Source organism: Apodemus sylvaticus, chromosome 6 (assembly GCF_947179515.1).
Source record: "Apodemus sylvaticus chromosome 6, mApoSyl1.1, whole genome shotgun sequence".
Classification (NCBI taxonomy): domain Eukaryota; kingdom Metazoa; phylum Chordata; class Mammalia; order Rodentia; family Muridae; genus Apodemus; species Apodemus sylvaticus.
In genome coordinates, this window is record NC_067477.1 from 10,639,001 (window position 1) to 10,663,109 (window position 24,109).

The following is a 24,109-nucleotide window of genomic DNA, read 5'->3' on the forward strand; positions in this document are numbered from 1 at the left end:
GCTCGATACAGATCATTTTAGAAAGCTGCAGCTGGTCAAATGCAGAGAAGCAGTCATCGGCCCCGCTGGCAGCCCCACCCCTTAGGCTCGGGGCCACTGTGGATCTGGGATGGAAAGAGCAGAGGGCCAGGAGCTCTGCTCTCAGGCTCTAACTCCTGGAAATGAGCGGAAAGCCACAACCAGGAGACCTCAGCCATAAGGCTGCCTAAAGAAGACGCGAGCAGCAACCACACCACCAACTTGGAAAGAGGGAGCCCACAGGCCCCACCTCTAGACAAAGAACTACAGGAATTAATAACTCCCGAGAGAGGGGCGCGCCCCTAACTGGTTCTCCAACACAAAGTGATCAGTCCTGATAGCATACACCTATAAGCAACACCAAATGTTGTACTTATATACTTATGCATTCATAGTCACATGTACCAGTAGAGAAACAGAGGCCATGATTGTGAGAAGAGTGAGGGAAGTATAGAGGAATTGCAAGGAGAGAAATGGTGTAACTGTATTTTAATTTCTGAATACTTGCAAATAGAAAATCTTAAAAAGAAGTTAAAAGAAATTTTGAAATGCTTAATATATATGACTCGCTTATTGAGTACGTCCATTATGGAAATCATTTTTAGACTCCATTAAAGAAGATAAAACTCAAATATGGAACCTTTTCAAGTTAACTTTCATTTCTAAAACAAAAACAATTGACAGGAAGCTGCCAAAATCGCACGCCCACCGCAGTGTGTCCCGGGAAATAAAGATGGCACTACAGATCAGTGCTCTTCACTGTGGGCTGTGAGTGGCCCTTTTAGAGGTTGAATACTCTTCACAGGGGTTGCCTAAGACCAACTGCACATCAGGTATTTACATTATGACCATAACAGTAGCAAAATTAGTAATGAAGTAGCAATGACAATAATTTTATGGTTGGGGTCCAACACTCCAGGCCTCACCTAACCTGTGCTTCCACACCACTGTCCCCTCCCAGCCTGGCCCTGCCTCACCAGCACACATGCAGCACACACGCGTGCTCCACAGACAGACAAGGTTCATACTTTTGACTCATAGGACTCTTCTGCAAGCTCAGCATAGCCCTCCCTGATGAGAACATCTCTGATGTTGATGGCATCCTGGGCCCCCGAGTATCGGTACACGTCCACGTGCAGGACACTGTGCACAATGGAGAACACCTTCACCAGGAGAGGACAGCCGCTGACCAGCGCGGCAAACCGCCCATTGGCGCCCCCACTCCAATGCTCGCCACAGATAAGAGACTTTGCTGATGGTCGCATTTTGCAAATCTTGAATTCCAAAGCCTGGGGCAGAAGGAAAAGTACTCTGAAATAGTTTCGTAAATGGACAAAACACTAATTATAACTTCTCCTGAAATGTGACTTTGTTAATCAGCATTCCTAGAAAAGTCCAGAAACCTAAATAAACATGGCTTCACTTTTTTTTAATTCATGTATTTATGTTTGTTGAGTCTCACCGGGGCGGCTGGCTTGGAGCTCACTATGCAGACCAGGCTGTCCTGAGCTCAGGAGGTATTTCCCTCTGCCACCCAGTGCTGGACAAGGGCATGTCAGCGTCAGCACTACCGACTGCCTTCCTCTGTCCTCCTGCGCGAGTGTGCTCTTTGGGAAGGTACATGCAGCGGCAGGGCAGGGCAGGGCAGGGCAGCGGCAGTCTGAACGCCCCCTCCCAGAGGCTCATACACTCGCATACTTGAGCATCACGGGGTAGAGCTTTTTTTAAGGCTTGGGAAGATTTCTAATCTTGTGTGGTCTTGTTAGAGGAAGCAGGGTTCAAAAGCTCACACCAGACTTCCCCTGCCCACAGACCAGGACGCAGCTCCTTCTCCAGCACCACACCTGCCTGCCACCTGCTCTCTGCCCTGGTAATGGACGAAGCCCCTGATGCTGTAAGCCAGCCCCACTTAAATGCCTTGCTTTGGCAGTGGCCTTGCTCTCTTCTCAGCAGCTCAGACAGTGGCTAGGACTGTACCACTAAACTAAAGCTCTTCCTTTTCTCTTGCTCAAAGTCAGACCCGCCATTCCTTCTGGTTTTCTCCAAGACTAATGTGTCAGCCATGCTTTGGTGATGTCATTTTTGAGAGTAGTACCACATGCACATGCGGCTAGTGTGAGGCGTCCTTGTGCGTGGTGGACTTCAGCTGCCATGGCCTCCTCTAGCCAGTTTCCCTTTGGTGTCCAACACTCACCCCAGCCTCTTCTCCGCCTTACCTGAAATGGAAGCTCCAGAAACTGGCAGGGGATCTCCCTCAGAAGATCTAGGTCGACCTGAGACCTGTTCCCATAGTCTACAAAGAAGACCTGGAAGACAAAGGAAACAGCCGGGCGGTGGTGGCACATGCCTGTAATCCCAGCACTCTGGGAGGCAGAGGCAGGCGGATTTCTGAGTTTAAGGTCAGCCTGGTCTACAGAGTGAGTTCCAGGACAGCCAGGGCTACACAGAGAAACCCTGCCTCAAAAAAACCAAATCCAAAAAACCAAAAAAAAAAAAAAAAAAAAAAAAAAAAACCAAAAAAAAAAAAACCAAAAAAAAAAAAAAACAACAACAACAAAAAAGAAAACAAACACTGACCGAGGCTCTGTCTGCAGCACAGTGGGAATGCAGTAGCCTCTACTTCTACAACTACATACATGGGTGGGACTCAGTCCACACGCAGACAGAAAAAATTCCTTATATTCTCGTTCTTTTTTCTTTTTTGGCCAGGAAATTCTAATTCAAATCCATTGTTAGAATCCTTTTATTGATTATTTGGAAATGTCACATACTGCACCCTGATCTCATTCACTTCCTAGTCCTCCCAGGTTCACACCCCCCACACCTTTGTGATCTCCCCAAAACAAAAGAAAAAGAAGAAAAAAATACCACATCCAATTTGTGTTGCCCAGATACTCACCGGAGCAGAGTCAAACTCCCAGTAGCCAGTCCTTAAAAGAACCTGAGTCTTTCCCCAACCCTGCCAGAAGCCATCAACTGTGAAGAGCTACACTTCAATGTTCAAGAGCTCTGTTCAGTGGCTTTCTGTCTACACTGTCACTTTCTTGGGGGGGGGGGTGAGGGTAGGAGGAGGTTATTACAGACGCCACCGTCAGTGTCTCTTACATTCTCATTCTTAGAGCAACCAGTCTCTATGTCTTTGCTTCATTTATTTGTTTGTTTGTTTGTTTATGGTTTTTCTGAGACAGTAGTATCTCTATGTACATAGTCTTGGCTATTCTGGAACACACCATGGAGATCAGGCTGGCCTTGAATTCACAGAGGCCTGCCACTGCTACCCCTACCCCCTGCCCCTGCTGGGATTAAAGGTGTGCACCACTGCTAGTCACTTTATAGTTCGTTCCTTGTTAAAGGCAGATCTTCTACTTTTTACATGTATGTGTGCCACATGTCTGTCTACACTGCCCATGAAGGCCGGAAGACAGCGTCACATCCTCAGGTCTGGAGTTACCAATGCTTGTTAAGCCTCCATGTGGGTGCTGGGAATTGAACCTGGGTCCTCTGGAAAAGCAGCAGAGCTCTTAACCACTGAGACATCACTCCAGTCCCAAAACTTCTGTAAGATTCTAGGCTTATTTCCTTTCCAGTTAACATAAAAAGCATACCTCAGCAGAATTTCCAGAGACATAAAGAATTTGAGCTCTAAAGTAGCTTTCCTTGTTGTAATCAGTAAAAGGTGCCAGGCAGACCAAGTCCGGATGCGGGTGGACGGGCAGTGGGACCAGCTCTAGGCGGTTTATCTCAGCAGTCAGTTGTCTCAGCAGCTCTGCACTCCTCTCATCAATCCTGTACCCCCAGAAGTGCCCCGCTTCTACCACCTGCAAGGGAAGAGTGGGGGCACATAAAGGCCACCGATGGGCTACACTGCGGGAGTGCGGGCACATAAAGGCCACCGATGGGCCATGTGGACCAACAACAGGCTTATCTCTGTGTCAGTATCCTCCACAGGTCCCTAAGAGCCTCTGTGATTAGTCCAGATAAGTCAATACCATGGGGCTCCTGTGTCACTAAAGCTGTCAGGGACCACAGAGCCACTGTGGCAGCGTTCCCACGGGCTCGGATTCCAGACTTCTACATAAAATTCCCCCAGGAAGTGACTGTAGACTTACTAGAAAATAAACATGCTTACTTATCTATTTTTTTGTGCTGGGGTGTGAACCCAGGGCCTCATAGATGTGAGGCAGGAACTCCACTACTGAGCTTCATCCCCGAGTCAACACAAGTTATTTTAAAGAAATAAAAAAAAAAACCCAAATAATATTTCAACACTAGTTTTGTTGATGTAAACAATTCTGTAGTATATGCAAGGCCAACTAACTTTTTATCTTGTCAAATGTTTAGTTTTTTTTTTTCTTTTGAGATAATGTCTCAGGGTGTAGTCCTGGCTTGCCTAGAACTCTATAAAGACAAGGCTAGCCTCAAATGCACAGTGACCTGCCTCTGCCTCCTACGTGCTGGAATTAAAGGTGTGTGCCCCACAACATGTTCAATACTTTAATTTTGATTCAGGAATGAAGTCTTGCCTCCCTGGTGGCTACAGTCTGCCTTGGCGAGCGCTGCCATTCCTGCCCAGCCACATTTGCCACCGAGGAGCTGGCTCACAGGGCAGATGAGCTGCTGCATGACCAGAATCTTCAGACGTGGGGGTGGGAACAGCTGTAGGGACCGAGTGGGACACTCTCACCTCAGTGACATCGACTGTCAGGAGGAGGTCTGCGACTGTCCGGGGTCTGTCCAAGGTGTTAAATGACACCTGCATGGGATCTACTGTCTGCTTCTGGAAGTCCACATTCACCCTTAATAATAGGAGTTTGAAAAAAAAAGAATTAAGTGGTTTTATTTCCACATGTGAATTACCACCTGATCTATTCCAACATTTCTGGCACTAGAGATTGGTTCTTAATCAGTCCCCAAAGGCCTATGGGGTCACTGTCGGGTGGCAGTGGGTCTTTAGGAGGTGGAGCCCAGGCCCCAATTAACAGAACCAGTCAACCACGGACTAAAACTTCTGAGGCCATGAGCCAAATTAGCTTTTCTCTTGCGAGCTGACCATCTCAGGTACTCGTTACAGAAACAGAAAAGTGACCTAACCAGAAAGGTTAAGTTTGATCTCACTGAAGGGGCGGAGGGAAGAGGGCTTAGGGAACTTATGGGGAGGGGGGAACGAGGAAAGGGAAAATCATTTGGAATGTAAACATAGAATATAGAAAAGAAAACAAAAAGAATGTTTGATGACTTCCTTGGCTGTCCTGGAAGTCGTGAATACCCTAATAATTATCCCCTCCCTGCCGGAATACACCCTAAAAGACAGAATATCTGCTTATAAGAGCATACATTCTAAATCTAGGGCCTGCAATCCTTTCTACTTTTTTCATTTCAGAAAACTACCTAGGAAACCAAGAATTCCATTGGTAGAGTGCTTGCCTGGTCTATAGAAAGCCTGGGGTGTGAGCCTCAGCACAGGATAAAACTGGGTGGTGCGTGCTGTGATCCTAGACGTTAGAAGAAGGAAGACGGCCAGAGGGACGGCCGAGTGGTTAGGAACAGTACTGACTGCTCTTCCAAAAGAGTGTAGTTCATCTCCCAGCATGCACATCACACAGCTGACCACTGCCCGAACTCCAGCTCCAGGAGAAACAGCTCGATTCCCCACAGGCACCCACACACATGCCCACATAGACCCACTCAGACACATAGGTAACTAAAAATAAGAGGTGGCTGAGCAGTGGTAGAACATGTCTTTATTCCCAGCACTTGAGAGGCAGAGGCAGGTGGATCTCTGAGTTTCAGGCCAGGCCAGCCTGGTCTACAAATTGAGTTCTAGGAGATCCAGGGCTACACAGAGAAATACACACACATTCTAAAGGTGAAAGCAAGAAGAGTACAAGTTATTCAAGATCATCCTCAGCTACCAGAGTGTGAGGCCAGCCCAGGTTCCGGAAGGCCTTGACTGTAGAGACGGCTCAGCAGTTAGGAGCACTGACTGCTCTTCCAGAGGTCCTGAGTTTAATCCCAGCAACTACATGGTGGCTCACAACCATCTATACTGGGATCCGATGCCCTCTTCTGACATAGAGGTGTATATGCAGACAGAGCACTCAAATACATAAATCTTTTTTTAAAACCTATTTAAAAAAAAAAAAACAGAATCCACACTCAGCTCAATATGCTAACACAAAATACATGATTATCAAACAGGCTATAGAAATATTCACCTCTTAGAGCAGAAAGACAGTAAATGCTACAGGATGTGAAAGAAAAAAATTGATGAACATAAAATTTCCTCTTGATACTTTTATCCCCAAATAAGGGAAAGAATGCAAGGAGAGAGCTGGCCCCTCCTTGTCTGATCAGTAGGTTCGCAGTCACAGACAGCCGTAGGCACAAATGTCAGCAGTCGGACTTGGACAAAGACTGGCAGGGATCTTCGAAGGCTAAGCCTGCCCTTCTCCTAAACGCCCAGAACAAAGCTTGGGCTGAGGAAATGGCTTTGCTGGTAAAGTGCCTGGCACAGGCATGAGGACCTGAGTCCTCGTGGGTCCCCAAATCCCATGGACAAGCCAGAGGTAACACCTACAGCCTCAGCACTGGTTGAGGTGTAAATGCAGGCCCCTCCCTGAGGTGCGCTGGCCAACCAGCCCAACCAAAACCAAGGAACTCCAGGTTCACTGAGTTACAAAGTTACAAAGAGTGTTATTGGTCACTTGCCTTCACAGCACACATCTAACTAACCAGTACACAAGGCCAGACAGCAAACAACCAAGTGAAAAGAACCCAAGCCAGGCAGCGGCAGCTCATGCCTGTAGTCTCAGCACTCTGGGAGGCAGAGGTGGGCTGATTTCTGAGTTTGAGGCCAGCCTGGTCTACAGAGTGAGTTCCAGGACAGCCAGGGATATACAGAGAAACCCTGTCTCAAAAAAAATCCAAAACAAACAAACAAACAAAAAAAGAACCCACAACACCATGAACTGGATGGATCTGGAGTGTCTGTGTCTCTCCTTCACCAACTGCTCATATTCACGAGACCCTTTCTGGAATCACAAAGATTACACAGAATAAGAGATAAAGTAGACTTTGTAGAAAAAACAATAAATATAGCCAGGCGTGGATCTCTGTGAGTTTGAAGCCAGCCAAGGCTACATGAGGAAACCCTGACTGAAACAAACATTCAAGAAGGAGACCCCTGCCTGTGCCACACTGAAAGGGAAGAGTCTGTTTTAAGTACTGGCCAGGGCTTAACTCATGTCCAAGAAGATCTCTGTGTCCCAGTAGCCACCAAGACTGTGAGGTGGTGAGGCCATGAGGCCGACTGCTCAGCACTATACAGCTGCAAACTGGTGCCCCCCAAAATAAGAAAGAAAAAAAGAAAAAGCGTTCTCAAAATGAAATTCATAAACCTCAGAAGGAAGAAAGGAAAGAAGCACAGGGCTAATTTCTACAATCTAAACTGAAAAATCAAAATTATTTCACTCCATCCTCGGTTGGCTTCACAGCAGGTACCACATCGACTGAGGATAAGTGGATGAGAGCCCCAGGACAGCCATGGAGAAGTGGTGCCAGGACTCTAGGACAGCACTGGCTGCAGCTCCCCCAACAGTCTCAGGGGAGCTTCTTTGGGAACAGGGCGGCAGGCGGGATCTTCTGGAAGTACCTGGTGTTCCTGAGCTTCGACACTGACCCGCCTTGCACCTTCCCCTCGATCTCCTCTGCACCATGCACACTGAGCTCGAGGGACACTTTCAACTGGGACATCTTGACAGCCAAGGTCACAGCAGGGAGGGTCTTAAACCTTTCTGTTGGATTCCGTGAAAACTCCACAAAGGCTCTGTTCCATAAAATATGAATTAAAGCATGAAATAATAATATATGATAAGTAATAAAACAATGTCTCTGAAGGTTAGGGAAAATTCTCTTACTTCTTAAAATGCTAATAAGTCTTCATTCTAAATAATCAGTAGAAATATTAGTTGTTTAAGACAGATTATTTGCTGAGGGAAGTATTACAAGTCAGGGAAGCCAGGCTCAGCCTTGCCCAGCACAGTGCGGAGTGGCAGTTCACCGGAAGCTCCACCCGAGGAAGCCGATTTCACAGTCAGTTCCAGCACAGAGAGCCTCCCTGATTCTAAACTCTCAGAGGCTGTGACACAGAACACCATCAAACACACAGCACAGGGACTTCGTCAAGACCCTTTAGACAACTCCTAGGTCAGTCAGTAAGTAGCTGTGACAGAGTCAGCGTGCCGCCCCTGCACACTGCCCCATGTCACCTGTCCTGCATGCCTCTGCCTCACACAGCCTCTACAGAGTGGGGGCTAGGCAAAGAGGAATGCGGTCATTATTCCTTGATGGCTGTTTTATATCTCTAACTGGCCCTGGCAGAACCAAAAATTTCTTCTGAAATATTGATGTGATGTTTCCATTGTGAGTAGAAAGCCAAAATTATAAGGAACACACAAACAAGGCCCTAGGTTCAACCCTCAGCTCTGGGGAAACTTTTCTTTCTAATCCTGTGTACATAAGCATTTCCTTCCAGGAACCAAGGCACCTGGTGATTCTTTGGCCTTCTTTGTTACTGGCTGGCTGACAAACAGAGCCAAAGTAACTGAGCTCCTGTACTATGCGTCTTCCATGGTCACCTATGACAGGCGTCTATGACACGAGCCTGCATGCTACAGGCGTGTACAGATAAGGCTGCCCTTTGGGGATCCCCACAGCCACAGAAGAACTAGATCAGTGACTGGCCGTGGAAATGTGGGAGTGGGCACTGAAGAGAAGACCCCTACAAAGAACCAGGACAGGCTCGTATAGCCTGGGCCACCAAACAACTCCACCTGAAAGCCAGCCCAGTGGCCTCCATGCAGACACTTATACACATGCAGCCCTGGGAGAGAGCTCTATGAGCACAGTAGCTGGGGACGCCTTTGTAACTGCAGCTGACTGAAAGGCGACTACTTACTTTGCACCATCAAATACGATGGATTTGACTTGGCCACACTGTCTGAAGAGAGACTGCAGCTGCTTGTAGTAAAGGAATCCATAGGGGGGAATGTGCTTGAGCTGGAAGGGAACATGCACACATCAGCGCCTTCAGTCAGGACCTGACTGCCCAAGACAAGCAGCCGGAGCAGCTGCTTGCTGCCCTCGCTGGTAAGCCCCGCCCATACAGACACACCTGACAGACTGGGAACCAGCTGTGTACCTAACCGCATGACTTTAAATTATAAATGTTTTAACAAAAATGCATGAAATGAAGGCTGGTTTTCTCCTTGTAGAAACAGTTCAACAGTTGATTGCAGGTTTTTTGCTTTCATTTTGTTACTTTAAAATTATCATGCTAACTGCCATTTCTTGAGACATCACCCTTCTGCTAAAGAGTGACAGAAAAGGAATTAGAGGACATGACTGGTCACCTTAGAGGCTGTTTTGGCCCTCATGGCAGCAGAACTAGGCTCCTACCCAGCAGTTTCAACTCTAGCTGCTTCAAAGCCCTCCTGGCACTCTGCCCCTAAGAGCATCAATCGCTGTGTCCCAAGCTCTGGTCCCTCAGGCTGCCCCTGCCCCTGCCGTACCTGAGAGTGATGTATCTCCCAAGGACGTGAGAACAGCACCTGGACCTGAGTCTATGCTCAAGCCCATGGAAGTGCTCCATCACAAGCCTGCTGGGGTAAAGGCAAAGCCTCCACTTTAAGGATTAATGAGAAGCTCAGGGAAAAATACACTGCTGGCTCCTTCCAGGCGATCTCAAGCAAAACTGATTAAGTTTGTGTGCCGCCTGGCCAGTCACGTGCCAAGTGACTAGGCTGACTGGGGCTGAGAAGTGATGAGCGGGCTCCCATGAGGCTGCACACAGCTGAAGGACACATGGCAGGAAGAGTGCAGGAGCAGCTGATCAAAGCTCGCAGGCCTTGGAGTGTCCGGAGCTCGGCAGGCAGCCTTTAAGTGGAAATCTTTCCCCTGGGAATGGGAGCATGTGAGCGCGCGCGCGCGCGCACACACACACACACACACGCATCCCTGCACCCATCTTGCCTGCTGAGCTCTTCAAAGATCAGACTGGAAATGTTCCAGAGTCTGTGGCTCTGTCCTTGTCCATCTTCAGACTCTCCACAGCTGCCAAGTAGTGTCGGACACCCCAGACTAAAGCGAGCAGTGACTGAGCACTTACTCCAGCCAGGAGCCAATTTTACCAAGTGCTTTCATTGCCTGAAGTCCACCAAGGGATCTAAGGACATCCCGGGGCTCAAGTACGCAATCCAGGTGTCACGTGTTACTTCTGGGCATACACAGATGCCCACAAATCCAGCAGTCAGTACCCATGGCTCCGCCCCTATTCCCACCTCTGCGTTCATGCTGCTTACGTGCTCTCCCTAGCTTACACACCCTCTAGTGCAGACTTTGAGGGACTTTAGATCTGAACTTAATTTCCTCTAAGTAGCTATGCTGGGCGTCAGGGCAGGGGGATCACTGCTAACAGTAAGCTGCCAAGCAGTAACATTTTTTATTTTGTGTGCCAGTAAATTGTCAATTAACAACTTACTCTCCAGGGCCTTAAATCCTTGGAAGTGACAATGTTTGAGGCAGCGCTTGCCCTGAACATACAAGCTCTCTGTAAAATGAGGTCTCTAAAGCTGAAGAGGCTGTAAGAGAGCCGGTCTCTAACCGGCTAACCAGCAGTGTTCTCTTGGAGAAATCCACACAGTGTTTATTCGAGCACAGCCTCTGCACGAGCCACACTCGAGGAGGCCCTTTCGGATACCACATTCACACTATTCTCTGTGTCACCTACCACAACTGTTGTCTTGGGGTCTTTGCCGGCCAGTTCCCTCACTGCCATCTCCTCATCTGGCTGTCCAAAAGTAAAGTAATTTGGATAAAAAGCACCTGCCAGCACAACCTGGAAAAGAAGCACATGTGCAGTCTTCTTCCCACCATGCGCTCACGTCACCCCAGAGCACCGGGCACACTGTTAACACGCACTGCACTAACTACACCTCACGTATCCTGGGATCCCCATAGCAGCCATACTTCCTGGATTGCCTCTTCAGAGGAGCTAGGATGCTTCTGAGAACAGACAGTGTGGACACAGCAGTGCACTAAGCTGTCCTCACCGGCACCCAACCTCAGCCCCGACAGGCAGGTGCTCGCCCAGGTGCAGACATCAGTCCATGGGGACTCTCCAGATGGACAGCAAGCTGCCACCTAACGTTCACATCTAAAAGGCACTCTGCCAAACCCTTTCCCTCAGTAAGACTCTGCCTCATAAAGCACACCAGTCTGGCATATAGATGGCACATAGAATGCCAGTCTGGCATACAGAACTGGCCAATAGATGGCCAGTCTATTTCCCGTCCAAAAAAGAACTAGTGTTCCCACCATGCCTGGCTACAGGTGTCCTCCTGTCACATGTGGTGGTGTGAGTAAGAACGGCCTCCACAGGCTCACAGAGCTGAATATTTGGTCCCACTTGGTAGAACTGTTTGGGAAGAATTCAGAGGCATGGACTCCTGGGAGGAGTGTTTCACTCTGAGTGGGCTTTAGGTTTTAAAAGATCCACACTCTCGCTGCCTCGTGCTTGTGACTCAGATGTGAGCTCCCAGCCTCTGCTCAGGCACTGTGCCTGCAGGCCTTCCTGCTTCCATGCTCCCAACCATGACGGCCATGGACTCAACCTCTGAACTGTAAGCCCTCAACAAACTCTTCCTTCTGTAAGCTGCCTTGGTCTTGGGGTTTCTGGCAGTAACAAAGACAACACAATGGCACTGTTCATGTACAAGACACATCTCTGGTAACGTTCTTGGAAGGTTTCAGCCCAGAGCTAGTCACCTGCTTCATGACCCAGAGATAAAGGAAGATGACTATATCAATGCCTCGAGGAAAGCCCAGCACACCTGCAGGATGAAGCGCTGCTTGTACGGGTATCCCTGGTCCAAGTCAGGAGGGCGAGGATCCACAAACATGTTGAACTGTGAGATTCTAGTCTTCAGTTCTTCATATAATTCAGCCACCTAAAGGGCACATGGAAACCTGCTGCCTCGAGCACAGACATTGCTCCAAGTAGTAAAACAAAATGCGCACAACAAGGAAGGGTAGAGAGCACCCCGCTGGGTAAAACATCACAGCCACCAGGAGCCCCCTTACTCAACACTAATAAGGAACGATAGAGACAAGGGTGACAGCAGGCAGCAGATGGCAGGTCCGTGCCCCAAAGCCTTGGCTTATGTGTGTGACCCAAACTACAAACTACAAACCTCCTGTGTCCTCTTCCCCTCCCACTATGACCATGTTCTGGTTTGTGTTTAGAAGCAGAGTATATGCACTCACAGTGACACACACCTATAGTCCCAATTTAGGAAGATGAGGCAGGGGATCTCAAGTTGGAGTCTGCCCTTGACCACACGGCTCAAGGACAGCGTGCTTCACACTATAAAACCTTGTCTCGATTTTTTTCCAAAGAAAGAGAAACAAGGTATGTAACAGAGGTGCCCTAAATGAAAATAATAAATGCCAAGTTAAAATAAAATCTTTCAGTCCACGTATAATGGTGCATTCCTATGATCTCAGCATCTGGGAGGGAAAGGGGTGAGGAGGAGCCCCGGGCCAGCCTCAGCTACACAGTGAGTTCCAGGCCAGCCAGAGCTACACGAGGGGTTCTCTCAATATGTTTTCATACAAAGTCTCTATTTTTTAAAACATATATATGATGGGGCTGGAGGAATGGCTCTGAGATCTGGCATCCTCACACATACATACATGCAGGCAAACCACTAAAGAGCAACACACATACACACACATGCATATATACATATGAAAATAAACTTTAAGTCATCAAAAAACTTAATAAAAATTTACAAGCAAAAAATATAAAATAACAGAGGGAAAAATACTATCACAAATCGAAAGGGTTATAACTCAATGAAACATATTAACATACTAAGTGTGTGCTTAATATGTTCAAAACCCTAAGTTAAATCCCGAGTGTGTGAGTATGCATGCTTGTACACACATGGAAACCTATAACCACCTGTAACTCCAGTTCCATAGAAGTCAACTGATAGGTAATGAAAATGTGGTACATTTACACAGTGAAGTATTATTCAATAGAATATTATTCAGCTGCTAAGAAAAATGAAATTTTCTGGTAAATAGATGGAGCTAGATACCATCATCCAGAATGAGGTAACCTATAGCCAGAAAGGCAAATATTGAATGCTTCCTCTTAAATGTGGACATTAGCTTTTAAGCTTTAGACATGTGAGTTTCATCTAGAATATCCAGAGGTTAGGTTAGAAGGAAGGTTGGGATCTTCCAAGGGGTCCTCACTCTCACTCAGGGCCTCAGAGGTTATAGGAGCGAGGAACAATCTCCTTTACAATAGGCTTTAAGGCCTCCTCTGTGAGACAGACCCATACCTGACTGACCCCAAGAACCTGAGACCAGACAGGCCCAGGGGAAACCTGTCATTATTGTTCTGCTAAATGAAAGCAGCCATAAACCTTAGTGTGTTCCTAAGAACACACTGCTACACTAACAGTGTCATGCTGAGCCCTCCTCAGAGATGCTTCCTCTTGCAGAAGATGGGAATAACACAGGGACCCACAACTGGACCACGAGCAGACAGAGACCTGGGAGCACACAGTCCCATGTGGTCTGTCTTTATCGGGCCACTCCTTCCATGACATCTGTGTGGACGACGAGGCTGAAAGACGGTAAGAGCCAAGAATGGTAGATGACTCTAGGGAAACAGCGTCTCCCCGACACCTAGAGCTGAGACACATATGAATCACTGTGACAGCATACATATAACCTGCTCAAAATTCCAGCACAGTGAAGGAAGAGTGGACAGAGTCCCACCCCTAACCAAGAAGCTATTTGCAACTGAGACCTGCCAGGAGAGGAGAATCTGTGTACTCCAGAGGCCTGTTACTGACGCTGGGCGTGTCAACCACACTCCAGGACAGGCCTCAGACACACAAACAGTTCATTACACAAAACGACTCCAAAGCTGTGCATGGAGGTACATGCTTGTAATCCTAGCACTTGGGAGACAGAGGCAGGTAGCTTCTGTGAGTTCAAGGCCAGTATAGTCTACAAAGCAAGTTCCTGGCTGGCCAGGGTTATACAGACCCTGTCTCAAAACAAACATGGACTTCATGTCTCTACAGAATCAGAACAAACAGAATTAGTATCTATCAATCTAACACCTATTTTGTCTGTCTGCCTGTCTGAGATTTATGAGAATATGGTGCAGTTAATCCAGCAATGGTTGCCTACAAAGAACAATCCAGTAGTTATTTAATCCATGAGGCAGATGTCTCAGCTGGTCTTCAGCATGTGCCCGAACGCCACAGAAGTCGACTCTAACGCCAGTGAGGACTGACCTTGCCAGCAAGAGCAAGCAGGTAAAGAGAAAAACGCTTCCTGCTTTCATGTCTATTACATAGGCTGCCAGCGGATGGTGCGGCCTAGATTAATCCATCTCAAAGACTAAGGATTAAAGATTTATCTTCTTACCTCAAAGATGCAGATTAGAAGTGGGTCTTCCCTCTTCAAATGATTTAATTAAGAAAAAAAAAATTCTTCACAGATGCCCCAGCCATTTGGGTTTTAGTTAATTCCAGATGTAGTCAAGGTGACAACCAAGAATAGCTATCACAAGGCACAAGTCAGATTTCAGCACTAAATTAGATTAGACTACAGCTGTAGAGAGCCCAGGCTAACACATCTGTACATAGGCTCACACTCCCACAGACACGCACAACCCTCAGGCCAGTCTCACTATAAACCTTCTGCAAAACACCTGGAGAACACACTAGAAATGAGACCTCGGGGGCTACAACGCCTCATGGAGGAGGGCATCGAAGCACGAAGGCCAGAGCGCGCTCACGCACGTTAAGCATGTTAATGGTGAAAAGACCACACACTTACCTTGAAAAAAAACAAATACTACAGTGATAGCTACTAAGATTACACTTCTTCATAAAATGACTTTTGGCAAGAGGTTTATGGAATCAAGCAGCTACTGCCCTGCAAGGCCATTTACGCCGCCCCACCCCCCACCCCCGGCCTTCCTGCTGTTGCTGTTTGAGACAGGGTTTCTCTGGCTGTCCTGGAACTCACCCTGTAGACCAGGCTGGCCCTGACTCAGAGATCCATCTGCCTCTGCCTCCCAACTGCTGGGATTAAAGGCACGGACCACCACCCATTGACCTGCTTAATAACCATTTTTAAGTCAGTTTGTTTTCGTCAGTCAAGTTGATAAGTTTATAGCTTACCTCTCTGATTCTCTTTATTTGAATGTAATTTAGCCGTCCCCAGTCAAGTTCATCCTTTAAATAAAAGTACAATATCCAACATGAGGCCAGAAAGTCAGAGGTTAATCTGCTACTATAATACATTTCTCGTCTAGAACCTCAACAAGGAGGACTCAGCTTGTGCAATGCTCAACAATGCGCTTGAGTGGCCGCGTATAGGACACCCTCCATAAGAGCTTCCAACATCACACTGAAGTGGGAAACACAGCATCCAAGCCACAAGCAGTACACAGGGACAACTCTTCATAAGAGTTTACCTGTCCCCAAAAGTCAAAGGCAGAATGACCAAACTGGAGACTTGTCACATTGTAGCACCAGGAAAGATACACGGCAGAGAATTTTTAAAAGGCAGCTCACACACTTGTTGGTAAAGACCCACTGAGGCACTGCAAGGCTATATATACAGACATGCCTACCAAAAGTCCTTAAACCTAATTAGTTTAGAAGAAAAGGCCTTATCTGAAAAAGAGAAGCAATACAGGCTATTGGATTAGGTTCCTGTTAGGCCGGTTATCTAAACTCGGAGAGAGCAGCACAGGCTTTCTCAGTAATTCTGAGCCAACATGTTTAGCCTAAAGCTAGCAGGCCAGACAGCAGTGAGGCAGAGCTGTGGCCGAGAACTCCTCGCTGCTAGCTGACCGCTGGCTTCCCACAGCAGGAGGGTCAGGTCACTCACACACCTGCTGCCCCTCCTAGAGGACAGCACGAGCAACTGCAGTGACTGCAAGTTTTTTGGGTTGTTTTTTCTTAGTTTATTTTTATTAGATATTTTCATTATTTACATTTCAAATGTTATCCCCTTCCCTGGTTTTCCCATCTTCCTCCTGCTACTCACCAACCCACCCACTCACGCTTCCTTGTTCTGGTATTCCCCTATATTGGGGCATCGAACCTTCTCAGGGCCAAGGGCCTCTCCTACCTTAGATGTCCAACAAGGCCATCCTGTGCTACATATGGAGTCACGGGTCCCTCCATGTGTACTCTCTGGCTGGTGGTTTAGTCCCTGGGAGCTCTGGGGAACACTGGTTGGTTCATATTGTCGTTCTTCCTATGGAGCTGCAAGCTCTTTCTGCTCCTTGAGTCCTTTCTCTAGCTCCTCCATTGGGGACCCTGTGCTCAGTCCAATGGTTAGCTGAGAGTCTCTACCTGTGTATTTGTCATGCACTGGCAGAGCCTCTCAGGAGACAGCTACATCAGGCTCCTGTCAGCAAGCGCTTGTTGGCAGCCACAATAGTGTTGGCAGATCACAATAGTGATCAACCCCAGTTGATCCCCAGGTGGGGAAGTCTCTGGATGGTCTTCCTTCAGCCTCTGCTCCACACCTTGTCTCTGTATCTCCTCCCATGGGTATTTTGTTCCCCCTTCTAAGAAGAACCAGAGTATCCATATTTTGGTCTTCCTTCTTCTTGAGCTTCCTTTGGTCTATGAACTGTATCTTGGCTATTCCAGGCTTCTGGGCTAATATCCAATTATCTGTGAGTGCATACTGTGTGTGTTGTTTTGTGATTGGGTTACCTTGCTCAGCAGGTCTTAATGCCCTCCCAGTGCACAGGCAGTGACCAAGCTGAGATAGAGTTGCAGGGACTCTGAGCGTTACCAGCCACCAGTGGAGGCACCAAGGAGGAAGCGTGACTAACCTTGGGGTGCCGCAGCTCTCCTCGCTGTCTGCAAGCCTGCCAGGCCTGTAACAACAAGAGCCCGGGCTCAGGCAGTGCACTCAATTCCAATGGCAACGCATGGCTAAACTTTGCATTTAATGTTTTTAATCAGCCTCAGGAAGCGCCTCAGATATCTGCCCACCACTCCCTCCAACAGTTGTGGCTCTGTGAGGGCCACCAGAAGCCCTTGCCAAACCATGAGAAGACACCTCCACACACTCATGGCCGGGGTGTGAGAACACACTGGTGCTCTAGGTGGCATCTCTGCCTCCAGAGGGTAGACACTCACCCTGAACGCCTCCACAAGTGCCAGGCAGTCACTCCTGCTGCTACCTGAGAAGTGCACTTTGTTTCTGCAAACACATTGAGAAAGTGTCACATAGTGCCACTAGGACGGTGACCCCCACAGGGACAATGTTAAATACCTATATCCATCCAGATGCTGCCGAAAAGGCATCGTGAAAAAATTCTTCAGAGATAGAGCTGCCGCTAAAGACAGAAAGCAGGGGATAAAGCCTGCCAGCACACGCCAGCACATGCCAGCACATGCCAGCACACACTACCCACACCTGTCCCACACTTACCTATGATGAGACACTCATCCAGGCACCCAAACACATGTCCCAGCACAATGAGTTTACCCAGCTGCTGACTGACAGGGAGCTGGGCCAGCACTCGTCCCAGGAAGGTCAGTTCACCATCGTGGGGGTTTTCGTCCTCTCTCTGCCCACTGACTGCCAGTGCCCCAACCTATGAAACAAGTCAGTGCTGTTAGTGAGGGCCAGCCGGCCGGCACAGCCGCACTCCACTATCCTTATGGCACAAGGAGCGAGACAGGCGGTGCATACCAACTTCTGGTGAATGAGATTCTGAGACAGCTAAGGTAACCTGCAAGGATGATGGCTCCAGCACGCCATCATCCTGAAACTCACTCCTTCTGTGTTTTTAGGAAGCATGTCATATCACAGAGAGATAACAGCAAGGACACTTCCAAAGGCTTCCTCTTGGCTCTAGCAGCAGTCCCTCACGGCGCACACCTACACTGACAAAGCACGTCTGTGGGGATACGTCAGGATACGGCTGCTCTCAGGTCAGTGAGGGCAAGTCACAAGAGCAGAGCTAAGTCAAGAGTAGGCCAAAGAGTGCAGCTGGGAGAGTCTCACTCAGGCAATGGTGGGCAGGAGGGTGAGGACGAGGTGGAGGACAGGGCTAGAGAAAGAGCCGGGCAGCCTGGCGGCTGGACGCTTCTCAGGACAGGGCCATAAGGATGGGGAGGGGAGGAAAGGGAGGGGAGGAGAGGGAGGTGAGGGGAGGGGGGTAGCTGAAGGGCAGGCCTGGGACTGGAGTCAGCTAAACTACTTTACAGACTACGAACAGACAAAGTAAAAGCCTCAGCTTTCCCCACTGCTAAGTAACTACACATGGCCCACCTCCTTCAACAGAAGAATGGTGCGCTCGATGTCACTCAGGCTGGGCGGAGACAGGGCGGTAGCCAGGAGAGCTCTCGGTTCACCCATGTCAAGCAACTTTACCTTCAATATTGTGCTTCCCAGCGGACAGCGCTGAAAGGAACAGAACTTCAGTACCGAGATGATGCTAAACCACTTAGCTGTTCACAGGACTTGTGCAAAGGAGGGGAGGGAAAGAGAAGGAACAGAGACGGAGAACGGCAGAGAGGGGTAGGGAAGAAGACAAGACCAAGGACGCTGGGCCTGGCCGCACACCCACAATCCCAGCGCATGGGAGAGGAGGCTCAAGAACAGTGGTGCTACCAGACCCTGACTGAAAACAAAACGGACAGTGGGGGGTGGGGGTGGGTGGGAGCAGCATGACACCATGGTCTACATGCCCGTGATCCTGACGCCTGGGGGGGGGGAGCAGCATGGCACCATGGTCTACATGCCCGTGATCCTGACGCCTGGGGGGGGGGGAGCAGCATGGCACCATGGTCTACATGCCCGTGATCCGGATGCCTGGGGGAGCGGGGAGAGCATGGCACCATGATCTACATGCCTGTGATCCCGATGCCTGGGAGTTTGAGTTTGAAACCAGCATGGGCTATAGCTAGGCCCTGTCTCCAAAAAGAGGGGAAGACGAGAAAGTCAAAAGCAGGAATGAAGGAAGCAAAAGATGTAAGGGGGGGGGGGGAGAGGGTAGCGGTTAGGGAAGGCAAAGGCTCCTGCACGGTCACTCATTATAAAGGACAGAGAGACTGATATGTAAAAGAAACAGTATTAAAGTGCACGGGCACAGGCGACATCCCTTAGATTAAGAATTAAGAACAGGAGGGCTGGAGGGTGGCTTGGTGGTTAAGAGCACTGGCTGCTCTTCCAAGACCAGGATGTGGTTCCCAGCACTAATATGGCGGATAAGAACCTTCTGAATGCTGGCTCCAGAGGACCCAACACCCTCTGCTGACCTCTGCAGGCACTTCATGCCTGCAGAGAGACAGAGAAAACACCCATACACAACAGACAGGAAATAATTACAATAGGACAGCAAGAAGGTTTAGCAGGTGAATGGTCCCGCCTCCTAATAGCTTGATAACAATCTACAACGTGAAAGGTGAGACCCTCCCACGAGTCCTCTAATTTCCATCTCTGTGTAGAGTGGGCTCTCCATGCACGCAGACAGGTAAATCCCTGAGCTGGCTTCCAACCTTATCTAGCCTACTTGCTCAATTCCTAAGGAACGACACACAGTCAAGAATAGCAGAAAAAATGAAAGAGAGACAGAGACGGAGGGAGACAGAGGGGGGAGGGAGGGAGGGAGAGGGGGGAGGAAGGGAGGGTCTTAGCAGAGGAAGGGTCAGAACAGAGTGAAAAACAAAACTGCACATCTGAAACAGCTGCTACTGACAATGAACAGGCATCATTACCAGCATCTCAGGGACAACGTGGTCCGGGATGGCGCTGTCCCAGAAGTCCTTGTGGATCAGTCTGTAGCAGTACCCTTTAGACACACGTCCAGCTCGGCCTGCAAAAGAGGGGCTCAGCTACGTCGGCACTGATCACTAACATCAGTGTGGAGAGAAGTGCAAAACAGCCACCATTAAACACTAACTCGGAAAATGTTCATCTTCTACCACACTGTGCCAGTACAAACAAGTTGTCTGTATTCTAATATTATCCCAAGTGAAATCCTGAACAGTTAGGTAAATTAAGATTGAGTGCTGTTTTCTACTTCACAACCAATGTTTTAAAAAAAATCTAGTGATAAGTGTCAAAAGAAAACAAATTGGCCAAATTGCAGTAGAAACCATGTTACTTTGAAGGATACACATTTCCTGCAAGATTTAGTTCAAACCAGTAAAATAAGAGCTCACCACAGAAAGGCCATGACAGAAGCCTGGCTCACCCACAAGCGATATTTAGAGTCCCATGAAACAGCTTCCTGCCCAGGATGTCCCTGCTGCTGTGTCCACCTGTCCTGGGATTTCTATGGGACATCCTTCAACATGGCCACTTGATTGTAACTAAGAACTGTATGCACAAGAGCTCAGAGCCGGGCTCCACCCAAGCAGAAGGTGACAATGACATTTGTGGAGTGAAAGCACAGCATGAGTGCCCTTAATAGAAACAAACTTTAAATAACAAACAAGCCAGGCAAGCTGGTGCAGGCGTTAATCCCAGCACTCAGAAGCAGAAGGGCCTTCTTGAGTTCAAGGCCAGCCTGATTTACGCAGTGTGTTCCACGACAGCCAGAGCTACGTAAGAGGGATTCTGACTCAAAAAAAAAAAAAAAAAAAAGTCAAAACCCCAAAACAACAAGAAAAAGGCACACACCCATGATCCCAGCATAGGAAGCCAAGGCAAGAGGCCTAAACTAGGGTGGGGCTGGGTAGGATGGGGCGGGGCAGGGCAGGGCTGGGCTGGGCTGCACTACAGCAAGACTCCAGGTGCAGCTGGCCTACACCGTGAGAGCCTGTCTCAATAGGAAAAATTAGGGGCCCAGGGAGCTTTAGTTCCGCACAAATGGGTCAGAAAAGGCCAGGGAAATGGACCTGTCCTGCCTTGCTCCAGCTCTGTGAGGGTGTGCTCCTTCACTCTGTCTCCTCTCTACCCTGGAACAAAAAGATTGTCTATATAGATCTCAAGGAAATCTCTCAAGCAAACTAAGTCCCTCCAGCAAACTACAAGATTCAAGACAACTTACCAGGAGGCAATACTCCTCTGCGAAATAGTACCAGGGTCAAGCGTCAAGCAGGAATTGCTCCACTACCCAGAGTCTCCGGAGTTATTCAAACTAGTCAGTCCTGAGCTGTCCCCCTGCCTCATCACTCCATCATAAAGCCCAATGAAGGTAAGGCCTCAACCTTGCCATCACCTGCTCACACACTCCGAATATCTCCTATGTGGCCCTGTGCAGCAGGCTGGACCTCATCAGCTGATGAGTACCAGGGCTCTTATCTCTCCAAGCCTCTCCTGCATCTCCTGTGGTGGCCACACCTGACTGACCTTCTCGTAACAGAACAGACACAAGACTACACAAGGGTTCTGTCTGCAGAGTCACAGCACATACACAAGCTAGAAAGTAACAATCCAAAGTTCGCTCCTGCACACCTGACTCTAGTGGATGTTAACAAGGGACAGATGATGAACAGAAGCTTAAGCTAGAAATGATACAACTTCTATAAGACACACAAGAGAGAAGCTTCATGGCCAAGAGCTACATGAGGAATTCTTGTCTGATCTATGCAGCAGAACCTGACCCACTGGTCCTCACCAAGTCTAAAATAAAATCTCTTCTCTGCAGAAGACCCTGGAAGAAGACTTGGGGGAAAACTCCTGCAAACGAAGTCTCTATGTGAAGATTCTCAAAACTCAGTTTTATATTACAGACACAAATGACCTGATTTTAAAATGGGCATGAATCTGGTGACAGGGGGTGTACAGCTGTAATTCCAGTGTTTGGGGGGAAGAGATAGCAGAATCGTTCCCAAGTTCAAAGCCACCTAGTGTACACAGTGAGTTCTATGCCAGCCAGTCCTATATAGTAGGACTCAAAACTTAGGCAAATAAATAAAGCTTAAAAAGCAAGAGACAGAGAGACAAGCACTCACTGAGGAGCAGACAATACCCGCAAACATGAGGAATGTTACTTAACCTTGGGAACTGTTATAGAATTGCAAGTAAAAAACCAAACAAAGCCGGGCGGTGGTGGTGCACGCCTGTAATCCCAGCACTCTGGGAGGCAGAGGCAGGCAGATTTCTGAGTTCGAGGACAGCCTGGTCTACAGAGTGAGTTCCAGAACAACCACGGCTACACAGAGAAACCCTGTCTCCAAAAAAAAAAAAAAAAAAAAAAAAAAAAAAAAAAAAAACCAAACAAAAAACAAAACAAGATGGTAGAAGGCATCTAGCGATGACTAAAATAAAACCCGGTGTGTATGTGGAGGGGCGTCTGCTACCAAGGAAGGGGAACGGCTTGTACACTGTGGAGGTGCAGAAAGTGACCACCATGGACGCCTTTTACATTGATGAAGCTCTGGACACACAGCCTACAACGGCACCTTCCTCATCTCCTGGTCCTCTCTGACAAGAAACTTCAGGAGATGAGAGAGTCTAGCCATCAGGAGGCCTGAAGGCAGACTCTGGGTCAAACCTCAGTCCACCTGAGGAGAGCCTTGTGCAGCTGCTATTGCTGCTTCCCTGGCTCTCAAAACACCACAAGCTCACCTCATACCCCCGATGAAGGCCAAGGAGGAAAGAAGACACTGAAAACCACTGTCTGCATTGAGGCAAGAGCATACCAGTTACTTGGTCTATGCACATACACGTGTTTGATTCTGAGGCAGTACTTTCCCAGAGAAATTCTTTGGCCTCCTGCCTACCCTCCTGTCTCCATCTGCATAAAGTAGCGCCATTTCTCAGGACAAACCACAGATGCTGTCCCCCTAAAGCCAATTCCTGCTACAGGAGAAGGCAAACTGGGCCTGGCATGGTATAGATTCTCTTCTGTGGACAAAGCACCCATCCCCCAAAGGTCTCTATCCCTTCAGCTTGGCACATAAAACCAGGATTTCTCTGTGGGACTCATTGGGAAAAGACCCTGCGAACACCAGGTTGAGAGGCAGTCCAAGGTAAGTCTGCCAATGTCACTCTAGTGGCCCACTTGGTTTCCAGAGCTATTCAATACATTTTTAAAAATTCACTCTGAAAATGCTAACTATTGAGCTAACAGGCTGTCTGCCCCTTAGGAGCTAACACTAAGACAGCACAAGAGAAAAACATGGTGCCATGTTGACTGAAAACCAAGATACTGGCACTGCAACTTAAAAGCCACCCCAATAACGGAAGTCTCTGAGTGAGAGGAACGCTAAAGCAGAGCTCTCGGGAAGCCTCCACCACCACGTGACCTCAGGGCCTCAGGGTGTCTGCCACCACCGCCTCACCTTTTCTCTGGTCACAGCTGGTCTTGGAGGCCCAGCTTAGTCGCAGACTCTGATAATTTGTATCTTCATCACAAACCAGAGTTCTGGTCAGACAAAAATCTATAACTGTCATAAAAAAAAATAGAATGAACACATGGCAAAGTGGGATCATGACAGACAACCCAGGGTGTGGTTGTGCAGTTTCTGGAGTTGGCATGGTTACAGACACCTCTGGGAGTGTGCCGACTGCTCCTTATCTCCTGCAACAGGAAAGCAAGGTTTCTTTCTACAGAAGAACTGGAAGTCTTTGGATGTAAGGAGCAAATTATCATAAAGACACATCTGGATGTACCCAAAGATTAGAATCACCCCAAAATTTCATTATATCAGCGGTAGGGATGACAGGTGTATGTTCTGGATTGCCAGGATTCAAATCTTGTCTGTCTGGTGCCTATCTGTCTAGCAGTGAGTATAACACGTCAGATTCTCCTTGAAGCGAGGAGAATCTTTCAGGCCAGGTGAAGGGGCCCTCAGCTTCCCTCCAGACAGCACTTTCCTCTTGGGCATGGTGGAAGTTGTCCTTTGGAGAGACAGGTGGCAGATTCCTGCCCGCCTCAGGCTGTGCCACACCTCCCCTCACCTGAGCCCACAGTCACCTCACACCACCAGTCCTAACACAGCTCTTGGTGACTTCAAGCAAGAACAGTGCTGTCTGTGTCTCCATCAAGGAGGGACTGTGATGTGGCAGC

At 48.4% G+C, this 24,109-nt stretch overlaps 1 protein-coding gene across 1 annotated transcript in view; it reads right to left on the reverse strand.

Moving 5' to 3' along the window:
• Positions 1–24,109, reverse strand: part of Tdrd9 (tudor domain containing 9) — a 95,492-nt gene that overhangs the window by 24,157 nt on the left and 47,226 nt on the right. The window contains exons 13-28 of the mRNA XM_052186676.1: positions 23,382–23,486; positions 19,866–19,963; positions 18,418–18,549; positions 17,572–17,737; positions 17,413–17,476; positions 17,277–17,340; positions 16,967–17,011; positions 15,291–15,344; positions 11,907–12,023; positions 10,805–10,912; positions 8,975–9,075; positions 7,670–7,843; positions 4,703–4,814; positions 3,624–3,836; positions 2,235–2,324; positions 1,047–1,307 (exon numbers count right to left, since the gene is read on the reverse strand). Of these exons, the coding sequence (XP_052042636.1) occupies positions 1,047–1,307; positions 2,235–2,324; positions 3,624–3,836; positions 4,703–4,814; positions 7,670–7,843; positions 8,975–9,075; positions 10,805–10,912; positions 11,907–12,023; positions 15,291–15,344; positions 16,967–17,011; positions 17,277–17,340; positions 17,413–17,476; positions 17,572–17,737; positions 18,418–18,549; positions 19,866–19,963; positions 23,382–23,486 (1,904 nt within the window). The remainder of the gene's footprint in view (positions 1–1,046; positions 1,308–2,234; positions 2,325–3,623; positions 3,837–4,702; positions 4,815–7,669; positions 7,844–8,974; positions 9,076–10,804; positions 10,913–11,906; positions 12,024–15,290; positions 15,345–16,966; positions 17,012–17,276; positions 17,341–17,412; positions 17,477–17,571; positions 17,738–18,417; positions 18,550–19,865; positions 19,964–23,381; positions 23,487–24,109) is intronic.